This window comes from Topomyia yanbarensis, chromosome 1 (assembly GCF_030247195.1).
Source record: "Topomyia yanbarensis strain Yona2022 chromosome 1, ASM3024719v1, whole genome shotgun sequence".
Classification (NCBI taxonomy): Eukaryota; Metazoa; Arthropoda; class Insecta; order Diptera; family Culicidae; genus Topomyia; species Topomyia yanbarensis.
This window is the reverse complement of record NC_080670.1, coordinates 27,357,366-27,375,046: the sequence shown is the minus strand read 5'-3', so window position 1 is coordinate 27,375,046 and position 17,681 is coordinate 27,357,366. Positions and strand designations below refer to the sequence as shown.

General features: G+C 39.7%; 2 protein-coding genes and 1 non-coding gene across 13 annotated transcripts in view; 1 reads left to right on the top strand and 2 right to left on the bottom strand.

The window, feature by feature from the left end:
* The window catches only part of LOC131677165 (uncharacterized), a 137,779-nt gene that overhangs the window by 5,795 nt on the left and 114,303 nt on the right, over positions 1-17,681 (top strand). The gene's annotated exons all lie outside the window — the stretch shown is intronic.
* Positions 1-17,681, bottom strand: part of LOC131677166 (uncharacterized) — an 80,861-nt gene that overhangs the window by 4,875 nt on the left and 58,305 nt on the right. For all 10 annotated transcript variants that reach the window (XM_058956852.1, XM_058956847.1, XM_058956854.1 and 7 more), the window contains one exon: positions 10,733-11,113. In XM_058956852.1, coding sequence (XP_058812835.1) covers positions 10,733-11,113 — 381 coding nt within the window. The remainder of the gene's footprint in view (positions 1-10,732; positions 11,114-17,681) is intronic.
* Trnaf-aaa (transfer RNA phenylalanine (anticodon AAA)) lies at positions 2,891-2,963 on the bottom strand. The gene has a single exon. It is a non-coding gene; the product is annotated as a tRNA-Phe (tRNA).

Below are 17,681 nucleotides of genomic sequence, written 5' to 3'. Positions count from 1 at the left end.
TTTGAAAAAATTTTAAGAATCGAATAGAAGACGCCAAAGCCAAAAATAGAATTTTGCGCTTGGTCAAGTCTCCCCATGTTCCCCTACTCAAACATGAGGCACTAAATATTTTCGAAAGTAGAACTTACGCTAAATGGTATTTACACCACAGGCCTGTTATGCCAAACGGCCAACTAGCATATAATGTCTTATGTCAAACGATATTATGCCAAATGGCTTTATGTCAGTCTTGTTCAAAAATTGGGACAATTCTTACAGTGTTGCACTGTAGGCACTGCTTATTGTTCATATTTATAAAAGAGTAACCCTTCTTTTAAACATGAGTTGTTCATTTTTTGGAAACATTTTTGTTGATCCACTTTTACAATAAAAGCATCAAACTTTATTCGCAAAAATTTTGATCGTAGCACTCTTTATGGTACACAAATACTTCATGTAACTGTTTCAAATGTTTTCTATTCCATTTCATTACTTCACACGTTTCGTCACTCAAAAAAACGCCTAACACCGAATAACTACTCAATCATAGACAAACTCTCTTCGAGAACTAGCAGAAACAAAATCCGAATTTATATTATATGCACTACAATGCACTAATATTAGTATGGTATCAAATAACTCAATCGAAAAAATGATAATAAATCAATTATTTATCTATTGGTGCTCTATATTCAAAGATCACAAAAGGAGCCTTCCCCATATGTATTAATGATCATAACAAGCATTTTTTATTTATATTTTAGAGGTTTTAACCTTATGCTCAGTCGCGTCTTTTCGGGTTAGAAAAATTTACCAACTACGCTATGCCCCCGCATTTATGTTAACATAATCTAAATAAAAAGATTGTTACAAACTTGCTTAAAACAGAATTTTCGGTCAAATAATTTTCTGAGTTTTGGAACTTTTTGGCAAAAATTTTCTGGGTTATGGTTCCTTAAAGAAATTTTTTTTTCTGGGATTAAGTACTTTCTGGAAAGCAGTTTTCAGGGATTTGGTACTTTCTGGAAAATATGTTTCTGGGGAAAAAGCTTCGAAATTTTATTTTCTGGGGAATGCTGCTAAAAAGCTGTTTAATTAAAAAAAATGCGCGGTTTTGTATGCTTATTTACGACGGTAGCATATTAATATAAATAATTTAAAACAGGTTAAAGGAAATATGCATTTCCGTCTTCATTCGTGATACTAGCTAGAAGGCCCTGTTTCAGTATTCATTGCTACCTGAACAATAGCTATTGGTGGGGCAATCGCTTGTGATTTAGCTGATGCGATTGGATGTTGGGTTTGTTTATAGTAGGACACTTTTTTGTCGTCTTCTGTGTAAGGGTTTTCCGGAGTGTTCCGTTTAATTACATGACGCGCACGTGGGATTCTGGCCATGATATGTACATAATGTGGTATGACAAAAAAGAACATTTTATATCTAGTATTGTAGGATCAGATAAAAAGGCATAACCAGATTCCCACAACATTGGAGTATAGTGGGGCAAAAGTGAGCACCCAAAAGTTTTTTGAACATGCACGCAAACAGGTATCACACTATGAAGAAATTCTATCAAAATACACGGCATCGCAGTTCCCACCAAATAAATTTTGAAAACGACCGTTACAGCGGTCGGAGCAATGCAAAGTTTTTGTCTTGAAATCTTGTATATTTTCTACCCTCCCCTAGGTTGACGGTATTGCAAACATCATCAAGCATATGTTAAGGAACTTTGACAGACAACTACTTTAAAATGGTTATTGCATTACGCCTAGATAGTGGTGCATCGAGGAGACCGAGAGCGCTTATGGGCTTTTTTCATGTTTTGTGTTTTTTTCATACTCCGCACCAGTCCAAACTAACGGTCAGCCAACAGCCTCTGGCTTTGACCCGGAGACTCCGGTTTTTGGGGGCGATCTCTGCGCCTCCGGAATTCACCTCAATTTCTTCGTGTCTAGCGAGACGACACATTTTAAAACTTTTATAGTGCTGAATGTATTTGTTTCAAACTAATTGTTCTGGTGTTGTGCTGCCTGCTCCTTCAGCGGTCCATTACTGTCGATCAGTGAGGATAGATTTGCTTCTTTGTTGGAATCTGCCTTGCGACGAATAGCCCGCAAAGAATTCCGGAAGACGATGCAGTGTCTTGCGCTCTTCTCTACCGCTGTGGCGGAGAGCAATGCTCATTCGGTTTATCCACTACAGCGAGAGTGGCTTCGATTCTTTACGGTTAGCCGGGGAAGTGAAATTCTACACCCATCTAAACCAACAAAACTGTTTACCAAAGCGAAAAATGGATGTTCACAAAGCTTAACATGAGCGGAACAGAATAGTGGTAAGCATTATGCTTTGCCAATACAAAACACTCAACGCTGAATGTAAATCAATGTGGTAAATTTCCGAGCAGTGCTAAATGAATGCCCTGACGATTTACTGATGGAATTGAAAAGTTTATACTTGTTTCTTTTCATCTCAGTAGGTAATAAAGACCGACTAAAGTTATCTAACATCTCATAAAATCATTTTGATACATATTTCTATCTGATTTCAGCTTATACCCATATTTTGTGACAGATGGGTCAGGGAATAGATGCAGAGCTGGCGTATATGATAGAATAGTGGGTAACCCGTCCTGGGATTCGGTGGACAATTTTTACCGGTGTTCAATTCGTGCATTCGATTCGATTCATTCGGGAAGATCGGATTGGACTCTTACATAATGAAATTGTCGTTAATGGTAAACAAGTATCGTTAGCTGGCATTTAGACAAGTTCAAGTACATGTATTCCTTGTTTTTGACGTGAGTAATGTTTTTTCCTTTTTTTTCAAGATTTTTAGGAAAATAGACAGAGAAAGAATGACCGGAACGGTGACCATGTACCTTTTATTAGATACACCGAGTAAAGATATGTCCTCAAGCAGGAATTGAACCTGCGATCTCCCATTTTTTAGCTGGGTGCGTTAACCACTCCGCTATCGAGGAACTGTGATGATGTCAGCACAGGTTTCCAAACAGTATCGTGATCACCGCCACAGCCCCAATACCTACCAATAGACCCATATACCACCAATTCTTTTTATAAGCAAATCCTTACCGCCGTCGTTTCTCTGTCTATTTTCCATTGGACACGTACCTAAAGTCCTTATGAAACGGGAAAAACAACAGCTCACGTCAAAAACAAGGAATATATGGAAATTCCATCAACGACTGAATTTGCCGTTATCATATGCCGATAGGCTTTGAGGGTAGCTCCATAGCTCTATTCACCACCAAAGTCTGCCGAAGTCTGAGCTAGCTAATGGGACGCAAACAATGATAATAATATCTCAAGCCAAAACGCGATACCGAGTGAGCTTTGCTTGAGAAGGGGTGACGGTTACGATTTGCTGATAAGAGACATTGGGGGTAGATGTGTCCATTGGTAGGTATTGGGGCTACGGCGGTGATCACGATACTGTTTGGGAATTGGCGGTTCCTCGATGGCGGAGTGGTTAATGCACCCAACTAGAGACTGTAAGATCGCAGGTTCGATTCCTGCTTGAGGACATATCTTTTCTGAATTGTCGCCATTCCGGAGTTCAAGTAGTTTGATTGCATGTTACATGTGCTCTTTTTCTACGTCATTAGCCTATTTTTGTTATGCTTCGATTAGTCTACTTTTCCACTACTCATGTATACCAAAAATAATATTGGTCGATTTATACAGTTCTGTTTAATCTGCACCTTTTTTAGTCGGAATATCATGTTTCCTTCTGTTACTATATTGTGAATACACTCACAATCTCTCCCATTCCAAACGTACAAACGCTCGTCACCTTCACGATAATACAAACCCGGTCACTAACGTGAGCATGCAATTCTAATTACCCACACATACTTGCGCCCGCGATCTCGCCGACATTGGAACACCCCGGTAATTAAGTGAACGTTTTTAGCACTTTTAAATTTACAAACGCGGTTTCAAGTACCGATAACTAAGTGAACGTTTTAGCACTTATAAATTTACACATGTGGTTCATCATCTAACACTAAAAATTAAATATCAATTGGCCTTGAGCAGTTTTTAGTGGATAACATTTCCCGTCTCGTTTGCAATTGTAGTGAGTGATTCTGAAGGGGAGCCCTGCCGAGTTTCTAGCTCTACATCTCCAGTAGGACTACTCTGGAAAAAATGCGTAATATCAGTTTTATACACGTGACTAAATCTGACGATAATGCTACATTTCGGTTGTACCCGTATGCATTAACGATGCTAGTGTAGAACTTGATTGCTTTGTAAATTCTGAAATGGGATTTTAATGCAACATTAGTGCAAATGTATAGCCAATGTTGTGCAATGGCCTAATGATTATGGATACTTGGGTAGTACTCTTTAGTATTTCTGCAAAAGAGTGTTTAGAGCGTCTTTTACGGGAACGCTTCAAATTTTCCAGGCGCGGTTTGTTCGCGAGTACTAGTAGATTAGGCGCGCTTTTAGCACTCCAATGCAAGAGTCATACCAATAAATCACTGCGCATTTACCACATTGTAATTGCTACAATGGCCCATTTGCTTGCATTTGGTGCAACGCATAACGCGTGGTTCAACAAATCGATACGAGTTAGATTAGACAAACAATTTTGTCCCGTCCTGTCCGCCCGTCATTCAAATTCTTCGCTCACTAAAGTAATGAGTTCTTGTCAACTCCGTGCTTTATTAGATTAACGCATGGCAAACAAATCGAATCGTTGACCACACCATCGATCTCAACTTTGTGGGCAGGTATGTAGACTCGGCAGTCCTTGATGAAATTCTTATCGCCAGTACTGTCAGTCGCTTTCTTTAGACAATATATCACAATTCTTAGCTTATCTAGGCAAACTTTCGAGATACCTTTATTTATATATTAACAGATTAAGGCCGAAGTGGCCTGTGCCGTATACAAAAGATTCCTCCATTCCACTCGGTCCATGGCCGCGCGTCGCCAGCCACGCAGTCTGCGAAGGGTCCGCAAATCGTCTTCCACCTGGTCGATCCATCGTGCTCGCTGCGCGCCACGTCTTCTTGTACCGGTCGGATTGCAATTGAGAACCGTTTTCACCGGGCTATTGTCCGACATTCTGGCTACGTGCCCGGCCCACCGTAGTCGTCCGATTTTCGCGGTATGACAGATGGGCGGCTCCCCCAACAGCTGATGCAACTCATGGTTCATTCGCCGTCTCCATGTGCCGTCTTCCATCTGCACTCCACCGTAGATGGTACGCAGCACTTTCCGCTCGAAGACAGCAAGTGCGCGTTGGTCCTCCACGAGCATGGTCCAGGTCTTGTGCCGTAGAGAACTACCGGTCTAATCAGCGTCTTGTAGATGGTCAACTTCGTACGACGGCGAACTCTGTTCGACCGAAGTGTCTTGCGGAGGCCAAAGTAAGCACGATTTCCTGCCACGATGCGTCTACGAATCTCTCTGCTGGTATCATTGTCGGCGGTCACCAGTGAGCCCAAGTACACGAACTCTTCAACCACCTCGATTTCGTCGCCACCGATGCAAACTCGAAGCGGGCGGTTCTCATTCTCTTCTCGTGAACCTCTTCCTATCATGTACTTTGTCTTCGACGTGTTGATGGCAAGTCCGACGCGCTTGGCTTCTCTTTTCAGTCTGATGTAGGCTTCCTCCATCTTCTCAAAGTTTCGTGCAATAATATCAACGTCATCGGCGAAGCCAAGTAGCTGAACGGACTTTGTGAAAATCGTACCACTCGTGTCGATCCCTGCTCTTCTTATTACACCTTCCAGCGCGATGTTGAATAACAGACACGAGAGACCATCACCTTGCCGTAACCCTCTGCGTGATTCGAAGGGACTCGAGAGCGTCCCTGAGACACGTACTACGTACATCACCCGATCCATCGTCGCCTTCACTAATCGCGTCAGTTTGTCCGGGAATCCGTACTCGTGCATAATCTGCCATAGCTGATCTCGATCGATAGTGTCGTATGCGGCTTTGAAGTCGATGAACAAATGATGTGTGGGCACATTGTACTCGCGGCATTTCTGCAGTACTTGACGAAGAGCGAACACCTGGTCCGTGGTAGATCGTTCGCTCATGAAACCCGCCTGGTACTGCCCCACGAACTCTCTTGCAATTGGTGATAGTCGACGGCATATTATTTGGGAGAGTACCTTGTAGGCGGCGTTCAGCAGGGTGATTGCTCGGTAATTACAGCAATCCAGCTTGTCGCCCTTTTTGTAGATAGGACACACACCTTCCATCCACTCCTCCGGTAAAATCTCCTCCTCCCAAATCTTGGTAATCACCCAGTGCAGCGCTTTAGCCAGTGGCTCGCCACCGTGTTTTAGTAGCTCGCTTGGTATTTGGTCAACCCCAGCGGCTTTATTATTTTTGAGCCGGCTGATCTCCTCCTGGATTTCTTGGAGATCCGGAGCCGGTAGTGTAATGTTACCGTGCCATCCTCGTCGTCTGCTGCATCGCCGTTCAGGTGTTCTTCGTAGTGCTGCCGCCACCTCTGGATCACCTCACACTGGTCCGTGAGAAGATTCCCGTTTGTATCTCTGCACATGTCGGCCTGTGGTACGTGGCCCCTGCGCGAGCGGTTCAACTTCTCGTAGAATTTCCGTGTGTCTTTAGCGCGGTACAGCTGCTCCATCGCTTCGCGATCTCGGTCTTCCTGGTGGCGCTTTTTGGTCCGGAAAACCGAGTTCTGCCTGTTCCGTGCCTGTTTATATCGCGCCTCGTTCGCCCTCGTGCGGTGTTGCAGCATTCTCGCCCATGCTGCATTCTTCTCTTCGACTAACTGCTCGCATTCGCCGTCGTACCAGTCGCTTCTTCGGTCCGGGCCCACCGTACCTAGTGCAGTGGCTGCGGTGCTACCTATGGCGGATCGGATATCTCTCCAGCCATCTTCAAGGGCAACTGCGCCTAGCTGCTCTTCCGTTGGTAGTGCCACTTCCAGTTGCTGCGCGTATTCTTGAGCCACTCTGGCATCTTGTAGCCGCTCGATGTTTAGCCGCGGCGGCGATAGGTTTCGAGATACCTTTCGCGACTGAATACTTCTGCATCAGTTCTTTCGAAATTTTTAGATTGTTTGCGGATTATTTGTGATCTGAAAGAATGTGTTGGTATGGTTCGAAGCGGAAAGTCGCTATCTCCGAAGACGAATTTGATATCCATTTAACCAAAAGTTGGGTGCAAAGTTTAAACTTTAAGAATACTAAGGAAGATAGAAATTGCGGTTTATTGAGAAATTGGAAAACGAAGCAAGGGATGGTAAAGCAAAAGTGTGGTCACCGATTTTTACTGGCTGTAGGATGCTACCGATTTGCTTGGCAAATGGCAAGAAGAATGTGTAAAACCCTTAATAGCAAGACCATAAAGCATCTTCGTTTAGTTCATTTGTGTAAAAACGTTGGGTAATGTTTGTGTCATAACCGGAATGTCGTTACGGCACTTAGGCTGTTTATTCAAGTCGAATGATATGCACCGTAACCAACAATCTATCAACCAGCTGACAGTGTCTAATAATTATCTCCTCAGTGTACTAGTCTTTATATACAGTTTCCAGAATAGGTGCTCCATCCGTTGCTTTCAAACACCTCGCGTCTACTGATTTCGCGATTCTAGAGCTCAAGATTTGCGGTTGAAATTTACATAAAATAAACAACAGCCAAACACGAAAGAGCTTCGGTCGAATCTTTTGGAAATCGAGTTTTCGGGAAATTTTAACAACTTTTCAACCACCGGAAATAACTATAACGGGTGGTGACGAAACTTCGATTTTTGTACGATGAAGAGTCTCCAATAACTGGTCCGCTCAGTAAACAGATCTGCATGTACATTCTCCCGGAAAATGACTCGTCGGTCGCCTTCAATCGCCTCAATTACAGATAAATCTGCAGTTAACTTCTGCTGGTACTCCATATTGATGGCTTTGCACGAGATAGGCTGATTTCCGCGGATTGACACTAACTCCAAAACGAAAACACTATATGCGTTTCTGAGCAAACTTCCAGCGCTGCGTGATAAGCGGATCATCGGGTCCTGTCACTAAGTTAGTGTCGGATTCTGAGCTTGAGCTTGTGCGACCACCCCTGGCTGCTACTCCGTTATCGATCTGGACTAGCTGAAGTTGCACAGAGGAGAATAAGCAGACAAGCTTGGGAATAGCGGAATAGCGAAACATCTTTAATTGTGCAACTCCTGGTAGTCCTAAAGTATTGATCAATACCGGCGCCGGCCAGGCCCGAACGTAGATCGCGGAAGGAAAGGGAAGGAATTGTTAGTCCGATATTTGCTTTTGCTAGAGGCCGTATATACTACTGCGCACTCTCCACAAGTATCCCAGGAGGAGGATATTTTTGTTAGTAAGAGTATAGAAATTGGATCACTTCTTCTTTACCGACGCACAGAGGAGTAACTAGAACAAATTCTTGGCCAAAAACCAAAATATTTTTTTTCGATTTTTTTGTTTCGTTATATTTTTTTTACATACCTAGGAACCTACTGTATAACGTGGCAAAATTAGGAATATATCAAAAATTGTTAAAGAATTTTTGCATGTATGCCCAATGGTGATATTTTAAGGAATATTTTAATCGTTTTCGTTATATATTCAGCAAAATCGCTTTCTAGTGATGATGACTGTATTAAATAAGACAATATTATTACAAACGTAGTTCAACACAACCGTTTGTTTAACTTCAGCTTAAAACTAACTAAAAAAGTAGACTTTCTGTGTATTGCACCAACTTTAAAAAATACCTTTTTAAACATTTTATTCCAAATTTTAATGATAAAAAAGTTACATTATACGGCTAGATCCGGCAAAGTTGCTGAAGCAGTATTACAAAACAAGATTTCAGCTATACAAAAAATATCCGAACTCTTCCGATCTTGTCCGATCCACCAATCCCAAGCGATTTGAAAATATTGAAATTTTTACTAATTTGAGGTACACCGAAATGCTGTAGGGCCAAATATTATGTTTGCCAAAATGTATCTCTATGAAAATATGCACAGGCGTCCCTTTTCTTCTCCCTTTCCCACTGGTCAAATGTTTATGCAACTGGAAAAACAAAAGTATTCACAAAGATCACCTAGAAATTACTAGTATTCGAAAGAATGTAGAAAATTGGCCTCTGCACTGGTAGGTGGGTAGATGCCAAATTGTCCCAAAAACTAGTAATTGTCTATTTTTAGTTCATATTAAGGCATAATAACAACAATTGCAGCAGCAAATAATTTTGGCCAGGAATCGACCCCAATTACTCCTCTGTGCGACGCCAGAGAGGTGACTTCACTATCTGGACTAGATATCGATCCACCAAACTCATAGACCGGGGACCAACGGCTTTACTTCCCTTCCGAAGGAAGACGTGACCACAGATTTTTTCACCTCAGAAAAATCTCAACGACCTCGGCTGGAATTGAACCCAGGCAAGGCGGTCACGCTTACCACTCAACCACCGGCGCCGTCTAAGTGTCGGATTCTGATGAGACGAAGTCGAAAGGCAAATTTCATAACTAATTTAGTTATAGCTTGTGTTCCCTTTACGCGCAAAGGTGGTTTTAAACAATTATCTCCTTAGTGGAGAAAAAATAGTTTTTACCTGAATGTTTCTCCACCGAGTGAAACAGTCGAAATCATCGATTGCGAGTCTTAGGCTTAGCTGCTCGAGAAAGTGCGGTATCATGAGAAATTCAACCACTGGGGAACTCTCTGTCGAAGTAGGGTAGATTCATAGCCGGGGACTATCCGATTAGAAGGCCGTAACTAAATAGGTCAAATACACGGAGAACTTCAGTTTTCTTTGCTTAAATTATTATTGTTATCAATGTTTAACGGCCGAAAGACAAACTTATTTTCAATAAGTCAATAAAGCTAAAGCGAGCCTTGTGAAGTTAGTTTGCTAATTATTCCGCTGCGGAGTGCAATTTCATGAAAGATACCCTTAATTGTAGCATTTGCACAAACTTTTCGTACTCAAATTATAGTCGATTATGAGGAATCAACGTAATTTATTGGCTCCTAAAATTGAAATATTTGTTTGTTAAGTTCAAAATTATTTTTGTGTATATTCAATGACTCTAGACTGTACACTGAGTCATTTTATTAAATCCCTACATTTGTTCTGGCGAGCTTCAAAACTAACCTAGAGTTTTCCATCGGCTCCTAACAGAGACGTTCAGGAAACAAATACCGACTAGGCTACTCATCTAATGATCGATTATCGCCGTTCATAATAAACACTGGCGACTATTTTCAAAGTGAATGATTTCTTTTCACTCACGTCAATTGCTGGCTTTTTGCCATTTACGTGTGTAGGGTGAATGTACCAACTTTGGTCTTCTTCGAATCGCATCCAGATAGGAAAGAACACGTACTTCTAATGAGTTCGAAAAAGGGGGACTTCCAATGCGGAATCTAAAACTGCTGCGTCGATAAATGCAAGGTGTAAGATAGTTAGATGATACTCTGATGCCCTTCCAGAGTACCACTCAAGGAGGACATCCATAAGGCGCTACCCGCCTATTGACTTAAAAGCCACGCCTGTCGGAACTAGTAGCCGGTTTGTTTTTGTTTTTCTCCCGCTTTGTTTTTATTTACTAGATTAATTAGGTTGATTGCGAGATGATGCTCGTTCCAATTTCACCCCGTAAAGACGTACGAATATTAATCCGACCTGATTTTCGTCATCAATGCCGACCGACTTACGTCACGCAATCAGCTACTGTTTGTACTAATTTTAAATCTTACCCGAAAGTTCGATCCCGTGTTGCATACGACGGTAATAATCAGCTTTGACCGTTACCCCGTACGTCTGTTGATGAGTCCGATTGCCGGTACTGTGACCCTTCTTCGGTGGTGATAACTCGAACGAGTCCTTGGCGGCGTCCGACAGGTTCAGATAGTAGACCCCTTCATCGGTGGTATTTATTCGACTGACTAGAAAGAGATAATCCTGGGATGCGGCTGCTGCTTCCGCCGCTAGCGGCGGCCTCGATTGGCGAAACTCGTGCTTGTTGCGGCTGCTGGCGATGATCTTCGGCGTCGGTAGTGAGGCCGGTTGGGGGTAAAGCAGGTCACTGCCGTTGGTGCTGTGTGAAACGGTGTTGTGCAGAAGATCGATTATGTAGCCTGTTGGGTGGGTGAAGGTGGTAGATGTGAGTGCAACACTACTAACGGTGAGGGTTGATAGAATAGGATAGAGGCAGTTACCAAACTGGGGTAGTGAGTAGTAGTCGGAAGTTTGAAAAGTAGAGCCTCCCCAATAAACATCTTATGATCCAAGAGCCTAATGACCTGTTCAGGGTATCATTCAAACAATATGTGGAATCGTTGGACTATATGGGTTAAAGTTCGCGTATAATTTTTTTTTATTAGGGCTTCGCGAAAAGTTCATAGCCGATCAATACATATTATTTCGAATTATCCACTGAGGCATTCAGTACTGAAAAATTCATAGTATCTAGGGCATTACTGAAAAAATTGAGTTTTAATAGATGGACAAGTCCACAACGGCAATTGCTTCTTCTAGCCCATTGGAAATTTTCTCTGGGTCTTTCGAACCAACATGATCCTCAAAGAAAAAAAAGAATCGATTATTTACAATTCTACTGATAGGGAGATCAGTTTACGAATACAGCACTTGCGTCTTTCATTCCAAAAATATTCTGTTTACAAACAAACAGTCAAGCGCAAGTTGTGCTATAAACCAAATCGATCAAGAATCGACCAAAGGGCCGAAGTCGCAATGATATCGAATCGAGAAAAATAGCTTTGAAAATTCGGTTCAGAAAATTAAATCGTATTTTAACAGTGTTTGCATACTGCGCCTTCAAATGTATTGAAACACTTTGAAACAATACTAGTTTTCGGAAGCATAACTAAAATGTTTTATATAATAACGTTTTCGTTGATAAAATTGAAAACAGATTATTTCGCCGAGTGTTGTTATGAAATGTTGATTAGGCCATTTTTGAGTCGCCCTCTTGTTTTGACGACTCTCAATTTCGCCCTGCAGTGTCGCCAAAAAACAAAAATCAAATGTGGCTTTCGCCGTGCTCGCTGGAGGGGAAAATTTGTTATTCTTCCTGGGCGTAACAAGCACTTGGTTTTTGTTTAGGGCGATTCTGTTTACGAACCTTGTAAACAATGATGCTGTCAATTTCGCCTGTATACACTACCTTAGAAATGCAGAGGCGTAACCCGCCTGGCTTTTTGTTTACAGTCGAAAGTCGGATCCGCCGTTTTGTTTTTTATTGATTTTCATGAAGTGTGAAATATTTATAAATGAGTTTTTATATTTTTTATAAAGTATTTTTACTCCTCTTTCAGATATTAATCAAATCTCTGTTTGTGTACATTTGTTAGTTTCGCCCATTTGTCGGTTCACGATCGAAATGGCTGTACAAAGTTCAGCAGGGGGATGTTTTGCTGGAGGTTGCGTGGGATGAGTTAAAGCAAACCGTTGCTGCAACGCCATAGTCTGACTAGACAAGTAAAAAGATGAAACCGAAATTGGGAAGATAGGTGCAGTGAGTAACGAATAATAACAGTATCAATAATAATAATAATGGACTGTAAATAAAAAATAAAAACGCGCACATGGCCAAAACAGCTGTTTCATCGTGCAGCGTGAGTTGAGGGGATCAAAATATACATTTCCGAATCGGTGTATTTGTGAGCAGAGCTCATAATAGAAACGAGAGAGGCGATGTTGTGTTGAGTGTTTATGCTGTCTGGCGTGGTTGGTATATTTCGCGTGATGTGCAACGTTTTATTAGGGTGTTTCAAGTATGTAGTATGACCCTTAATACGCGAGATAAGAATTAAAATTCACGCGCTTCAGTTTACCCGAACGTAGAAAAACCGGATCAATTATCCACCCGAGAAACCCTTAGGTAGAAATTATCGTCGGAATTACCATTTCATTGTTCAATTCCCTAACAAATTGTCGTCAATTATGTATCATCCTAATATTGGACAGACGGTTGTGCAAATTTGAGCATTTGAAGACTTTTTTTTTCATTAGGTCTAATCTGCAAATGAGAGCCCTCTTTTTTCGCTTTCTCTTTCGCTTATTACTGCGAAACCATAAAACTTTTTAAACATTTATCAGTATGTTTCGAAAGACCAAGGTTTTTACTAGCTTATTATGCATAGAGTTGAAGGGAAATCAGAAAGGTGACCGAGAAATTCGCGGAAGAGAAAGTAAACAAAGAGAGGCTCTCTTTTGCAGATTGGACCTATTGAAAAAAAAGTCTTCATTTTTGCAGTCGCTTTGTGTGAATTGCATCACATAGGGATAATTTTAGCGATGAAAACAACGTGCTTTAAATGCGCAATCCTATCGCGTTGTCGAAAAATAATAGCCCAACACATGTTAGCTTACTGCCACTCAGTTAGTAGTGACGAACGACTGGTGCTACCGGTCGTAAGCGTGACCGTGCTCTCACGCTCTCTTGCGTGGGGTTCTCTGGCTACTTGATGTCTTGAGCGTTTTTTCAAAACGTCATATCTGCAATGAGTTACTCTCTTTGTTTACTTTCTCTTCTGTTAATAATTCGGTCACTTTAACATTTATCCCTCAATTCTTTGCATAATATGCTAGTTAAAACCACTGTCTTTCGATCTGTACTATAAAATAAGTGAAAAGTGTTATAGTGACGCCGTAAAAATCGAAAGAGAAAGTAAACAAAGAGAGTAACTCATTGCAGATATGACATTTTGAAAAAACGCTCAAGATGTATCGTTCCACACTGGTGGAACCCTATGAGAAAAAAATCGTCTAACGGACGCCCTTCATTGGTCTGATTTGTTAGGCTTAGTTCAACGTGCATCAAACGTGGGACCGGTATTGGACGATTTTTCAATACTTTGTTGAACGTTGAGGTAGTGTCTTACTGAGCAGCGCGAGCTGTAAAAACATCGCATAGGTTTGTTCTATAGTGTTGCATATGTGTGGCAGTTGGTTGGGGAATGTCGTGTGGCGTTCCATAAATTACGCAGCCAGTTTTTGTCGCCGGAAATAAATTTTTGAACTTGTTACAAAACAATTAAAACTTTTAAAACCCATTTATGTTTATGTTGTGAATGGTCTATATATTGAAATGAATTCAATATATGTATGGAATATTCCTAATGTCCCGCTAATTATAAGTAATTGTGTATTTTTGAAATCTTCTTAATTCAATTAACATTCTAGAATATCAAATATTGGAAAAGATTTAAAATTAAATTTAGACGTTTTTCTATTGCACAAGCACAAAAATGTCAACCAATACGCTTATCACACATAAGGGGGGATTATCATATAAACGATCAAAATCATACTCAATGTTTGCGCGTGGTTTAAAAAAGAAGTTTCTATATTATTTTGATTTTGAAGAATTTTTTATGAATATGTAAATTTGTTTTCACATTTTTTATAATATATTTGTTCATGTGGGATATATCAACACGCAGAGTCGACATGTTTTTTTGTCATTTGGCGTCCTGAATTTCTAGAAAGCTTGATAGATTTTCGTGATATTGATATTAAATTAAAAGTAACTTGAAATTCTTCAATGTCTAAAAAACTTATTTTTGTTCCATTTTTACAGTTTTTGGATGAAAAACAATAAAAAATCTTTTTATTGTTTTGTAGTCAAAAAAGAAAAAAATATTTTTGTTATGTTGAAGAGCCTGAAATTACCTTTAATTTGATATCAATATCAAAAAATCGATCAAGTCGTTCTCTTAGAATCCGGGACGCCAACAGAAAAACTTGTCCACTTGTAACATATCTATAATAAAGTTTTCAAAATCAACAAAAGTTTAATCCTTAATCATGAAAACTTTTTTTAATCACGCGCAAAAAATCAGTATGATTTCGATCGTTTATATGATAATCCCCTCTTAACCTTCCGGAAGTCGCGCTAGTGCACTGAGTGCACGCTGCTCTGAAAATCTAGTGGAATCGTCTTAGCGCACCAGCGACTGCTCGTTCAGTGGGCCATTTGCGCGTCTTCTGGAGGGTTAAGACTACTTCTGCTGCACTGTTAACATCGGCGTTGTTTACGTCGTACAAGCTGGATTGCGCAAACCAGTTGCCAGTCTGTTTGGACGACGCAGCTCAAAAGAAATTTTTCAAATGTTCAAAGACAAACAAATCTCGCGTGCAACTATTTTCAATGTCTTAAAGGATTGTCGTGCTAGCAAAAAGTTGGTTAAATAAGAAGAATCGCTACTGCCTATCCAATGCCAGAACAAAGAAAATTGTGCTGTCAAGTGCCAAAAACAAGGTTGGACAATCAGCACGACAATTTGATATGGTAAAGTGCTTATTTTTACTCTATTAGGGAGGGTGCCTCACTAGTTCATTAATTATTCGGCCTGCAATCGATGGAATGCGTTTGAATTGGTATCAACAGCTTTGCTTCGTTGTTCAGAAGCAGAACCAAGCACCGACGTTGTCACGGTAAAGAGGGACAAGTCTGTCTTTACCAGGACACATGTTGGTAGACTTGAGCGATTCGTAGTTATGCTGCCTTAGCTCGACTCCTGTCAGCAGAAGACAAACGATTAGCCTGTAAGGTTTTAAGTCTGTTTCTAATGACCCTGCCGCTTCTAATTTTCCGATCTGTATATTTCACATCCTTGCGCCCACTTGAGTACTATAGCTCTAAATTTTCATAACATTCGCTACTCAGTAATCTCTAGCTAATTGAATGACGTTAAAAAGTAAAAACGATTTTTTTTTTTGAATATGTCCTGTTCTAAGCATACGCGAGAAATAGAGGCAACAAATAACTATATTAGAATATATTTTACTACAAAATCGAATTAATTTACAGTCTGGCAATATTGGTCCTTATATCATTAGCTAGATATCTGAAGCATTTAGGATGCATGAGATCATGTTTCCATGTTATCATAAGATCATGATGACATTTTCACTGTAATTATCGTTTCCATTATTCCTATATTCCATATACTTTTACGCACAAACTTAAATCTCTTGTGAGTAAACCAGAGAGCAATCGAATAAGTTAATATTTTGGCATGGGGTCTTTAGTGCCAATTGAACGGTGTTCCGAAAAAAAGTCAATTTTGCCGGTTTACTGACTACGTAGTATATGTTGGCAAAATGTTCTCATCGGTTTCTAGGAGATTACTGTGCCGATTCTCATCAACGTTTCAGGTGCAATTTTCCCATAGATAATTTCATTATTTTTTGACCTCCGATCCCAGAATTACAGATTGTTGAGTGCGGTCACATATAAAATCCCAATGTAATATGTCCACATAGGTTTCTCGTAGAACCGATTTTTCCTAACTTAGTCTCAAATAAAGGCACAATATTCCCATGGGTTGCTATTGAACTTCCATTTGGTCCTTATTCCGGTCCTAGAGTTACGAGATAGTGAATGCGTTTACACAAAAATCCTGATTAAAACTGTTATCATGATAAATAAAAATTCTGATGAAACATGTTACCATGTACAAATATTGTTATATTGTGTGCCAATTGGGTTTGCAGATGGTCATTGATTTCCAATCAGTACCACTTTCTGTGTATATACCAATAGTCCACAGCGGCCCAAAATAAAAATTTAGTAGGAGTATTAACATATTACTAAAATTAAATAACTTAGTTTGCTTTGGAAGAGTATTCGTTGTTTGTGAACGCTTTTGTTTTGCTTAAATAACAGTTAGGGTGGTTCTAATTTTACCAAGATTTAACAATTAACTTTTTCATAGGTCTAGAAGTTTGTCGAAGACATCTAAGCGCCATTTGTTGTATTTTTCATTTAATAAGAATTTTAATATCAAAGTTTATGGTGTTTTAGCGGTTCCTTAGAAAAAAAACTGTTTTGTTCATATAACTTTTGCAGTATTGATTTGAAACTGAAATACTTTCTTTCAACTTTCAGATCGTTTTTGGACGGATAATTTGTTCCAAATCACCACATGTCCAACTATTATTTTTGAAAAATAAGGTGGTGCTAAAGTGATTTTGTACTTATCAAGTGACCTAGTATAGATTGTAGATTTCATCATATGCAATACGAAATAATGTATGAAAAATGTTGCATATCCTCAAATTCTTAATTTATAACAAAACACTATTTGCCGAGACTTTTGGCACATAAAGAAATAACAAGGCGTTCATTTTTTACCCTCTTTTTAATGCTCGGGGGAAAAATATCCTGTTTGTCATGTTATTCTTCTTTCGAACAACAATATGAAAACAACAATTATTTTGCGATTTTTTCATGAAAATTTTGAAAATTGGTCAACAATCTTTTAAAAAGGCATATTGGTTTTAATGGAAATTTAGAGAGAATATTTAGTTGTGCATCTAACGAGTTATTTATTATCGAGATCGGTTGAAAAAGTAGTACAATTACCAATTTTTTCTCCAAATTAAAATCAGACATTGTCACGCACTATTGGATTCTATAATTATTTCTTCCGTTATTTTTCCATATTTTAACATCCAAATTTACACATACTTTTGAATATATACGTAATTGAACAAAAAAATCATTTTTTGATAGTTTTGTATGCGACCGTCTCCTTAAAAATTAATGCGAGTGAGTTTTTAGCATGGAGAAAAAATAACTGAGCTATTTTTAGCCGATTTGGAGAAAAAATAATAACTGTACTATTTTCAACAGGTCGTTAGATGGTCAATTGAATCTTCTCTAAATTTTTATTA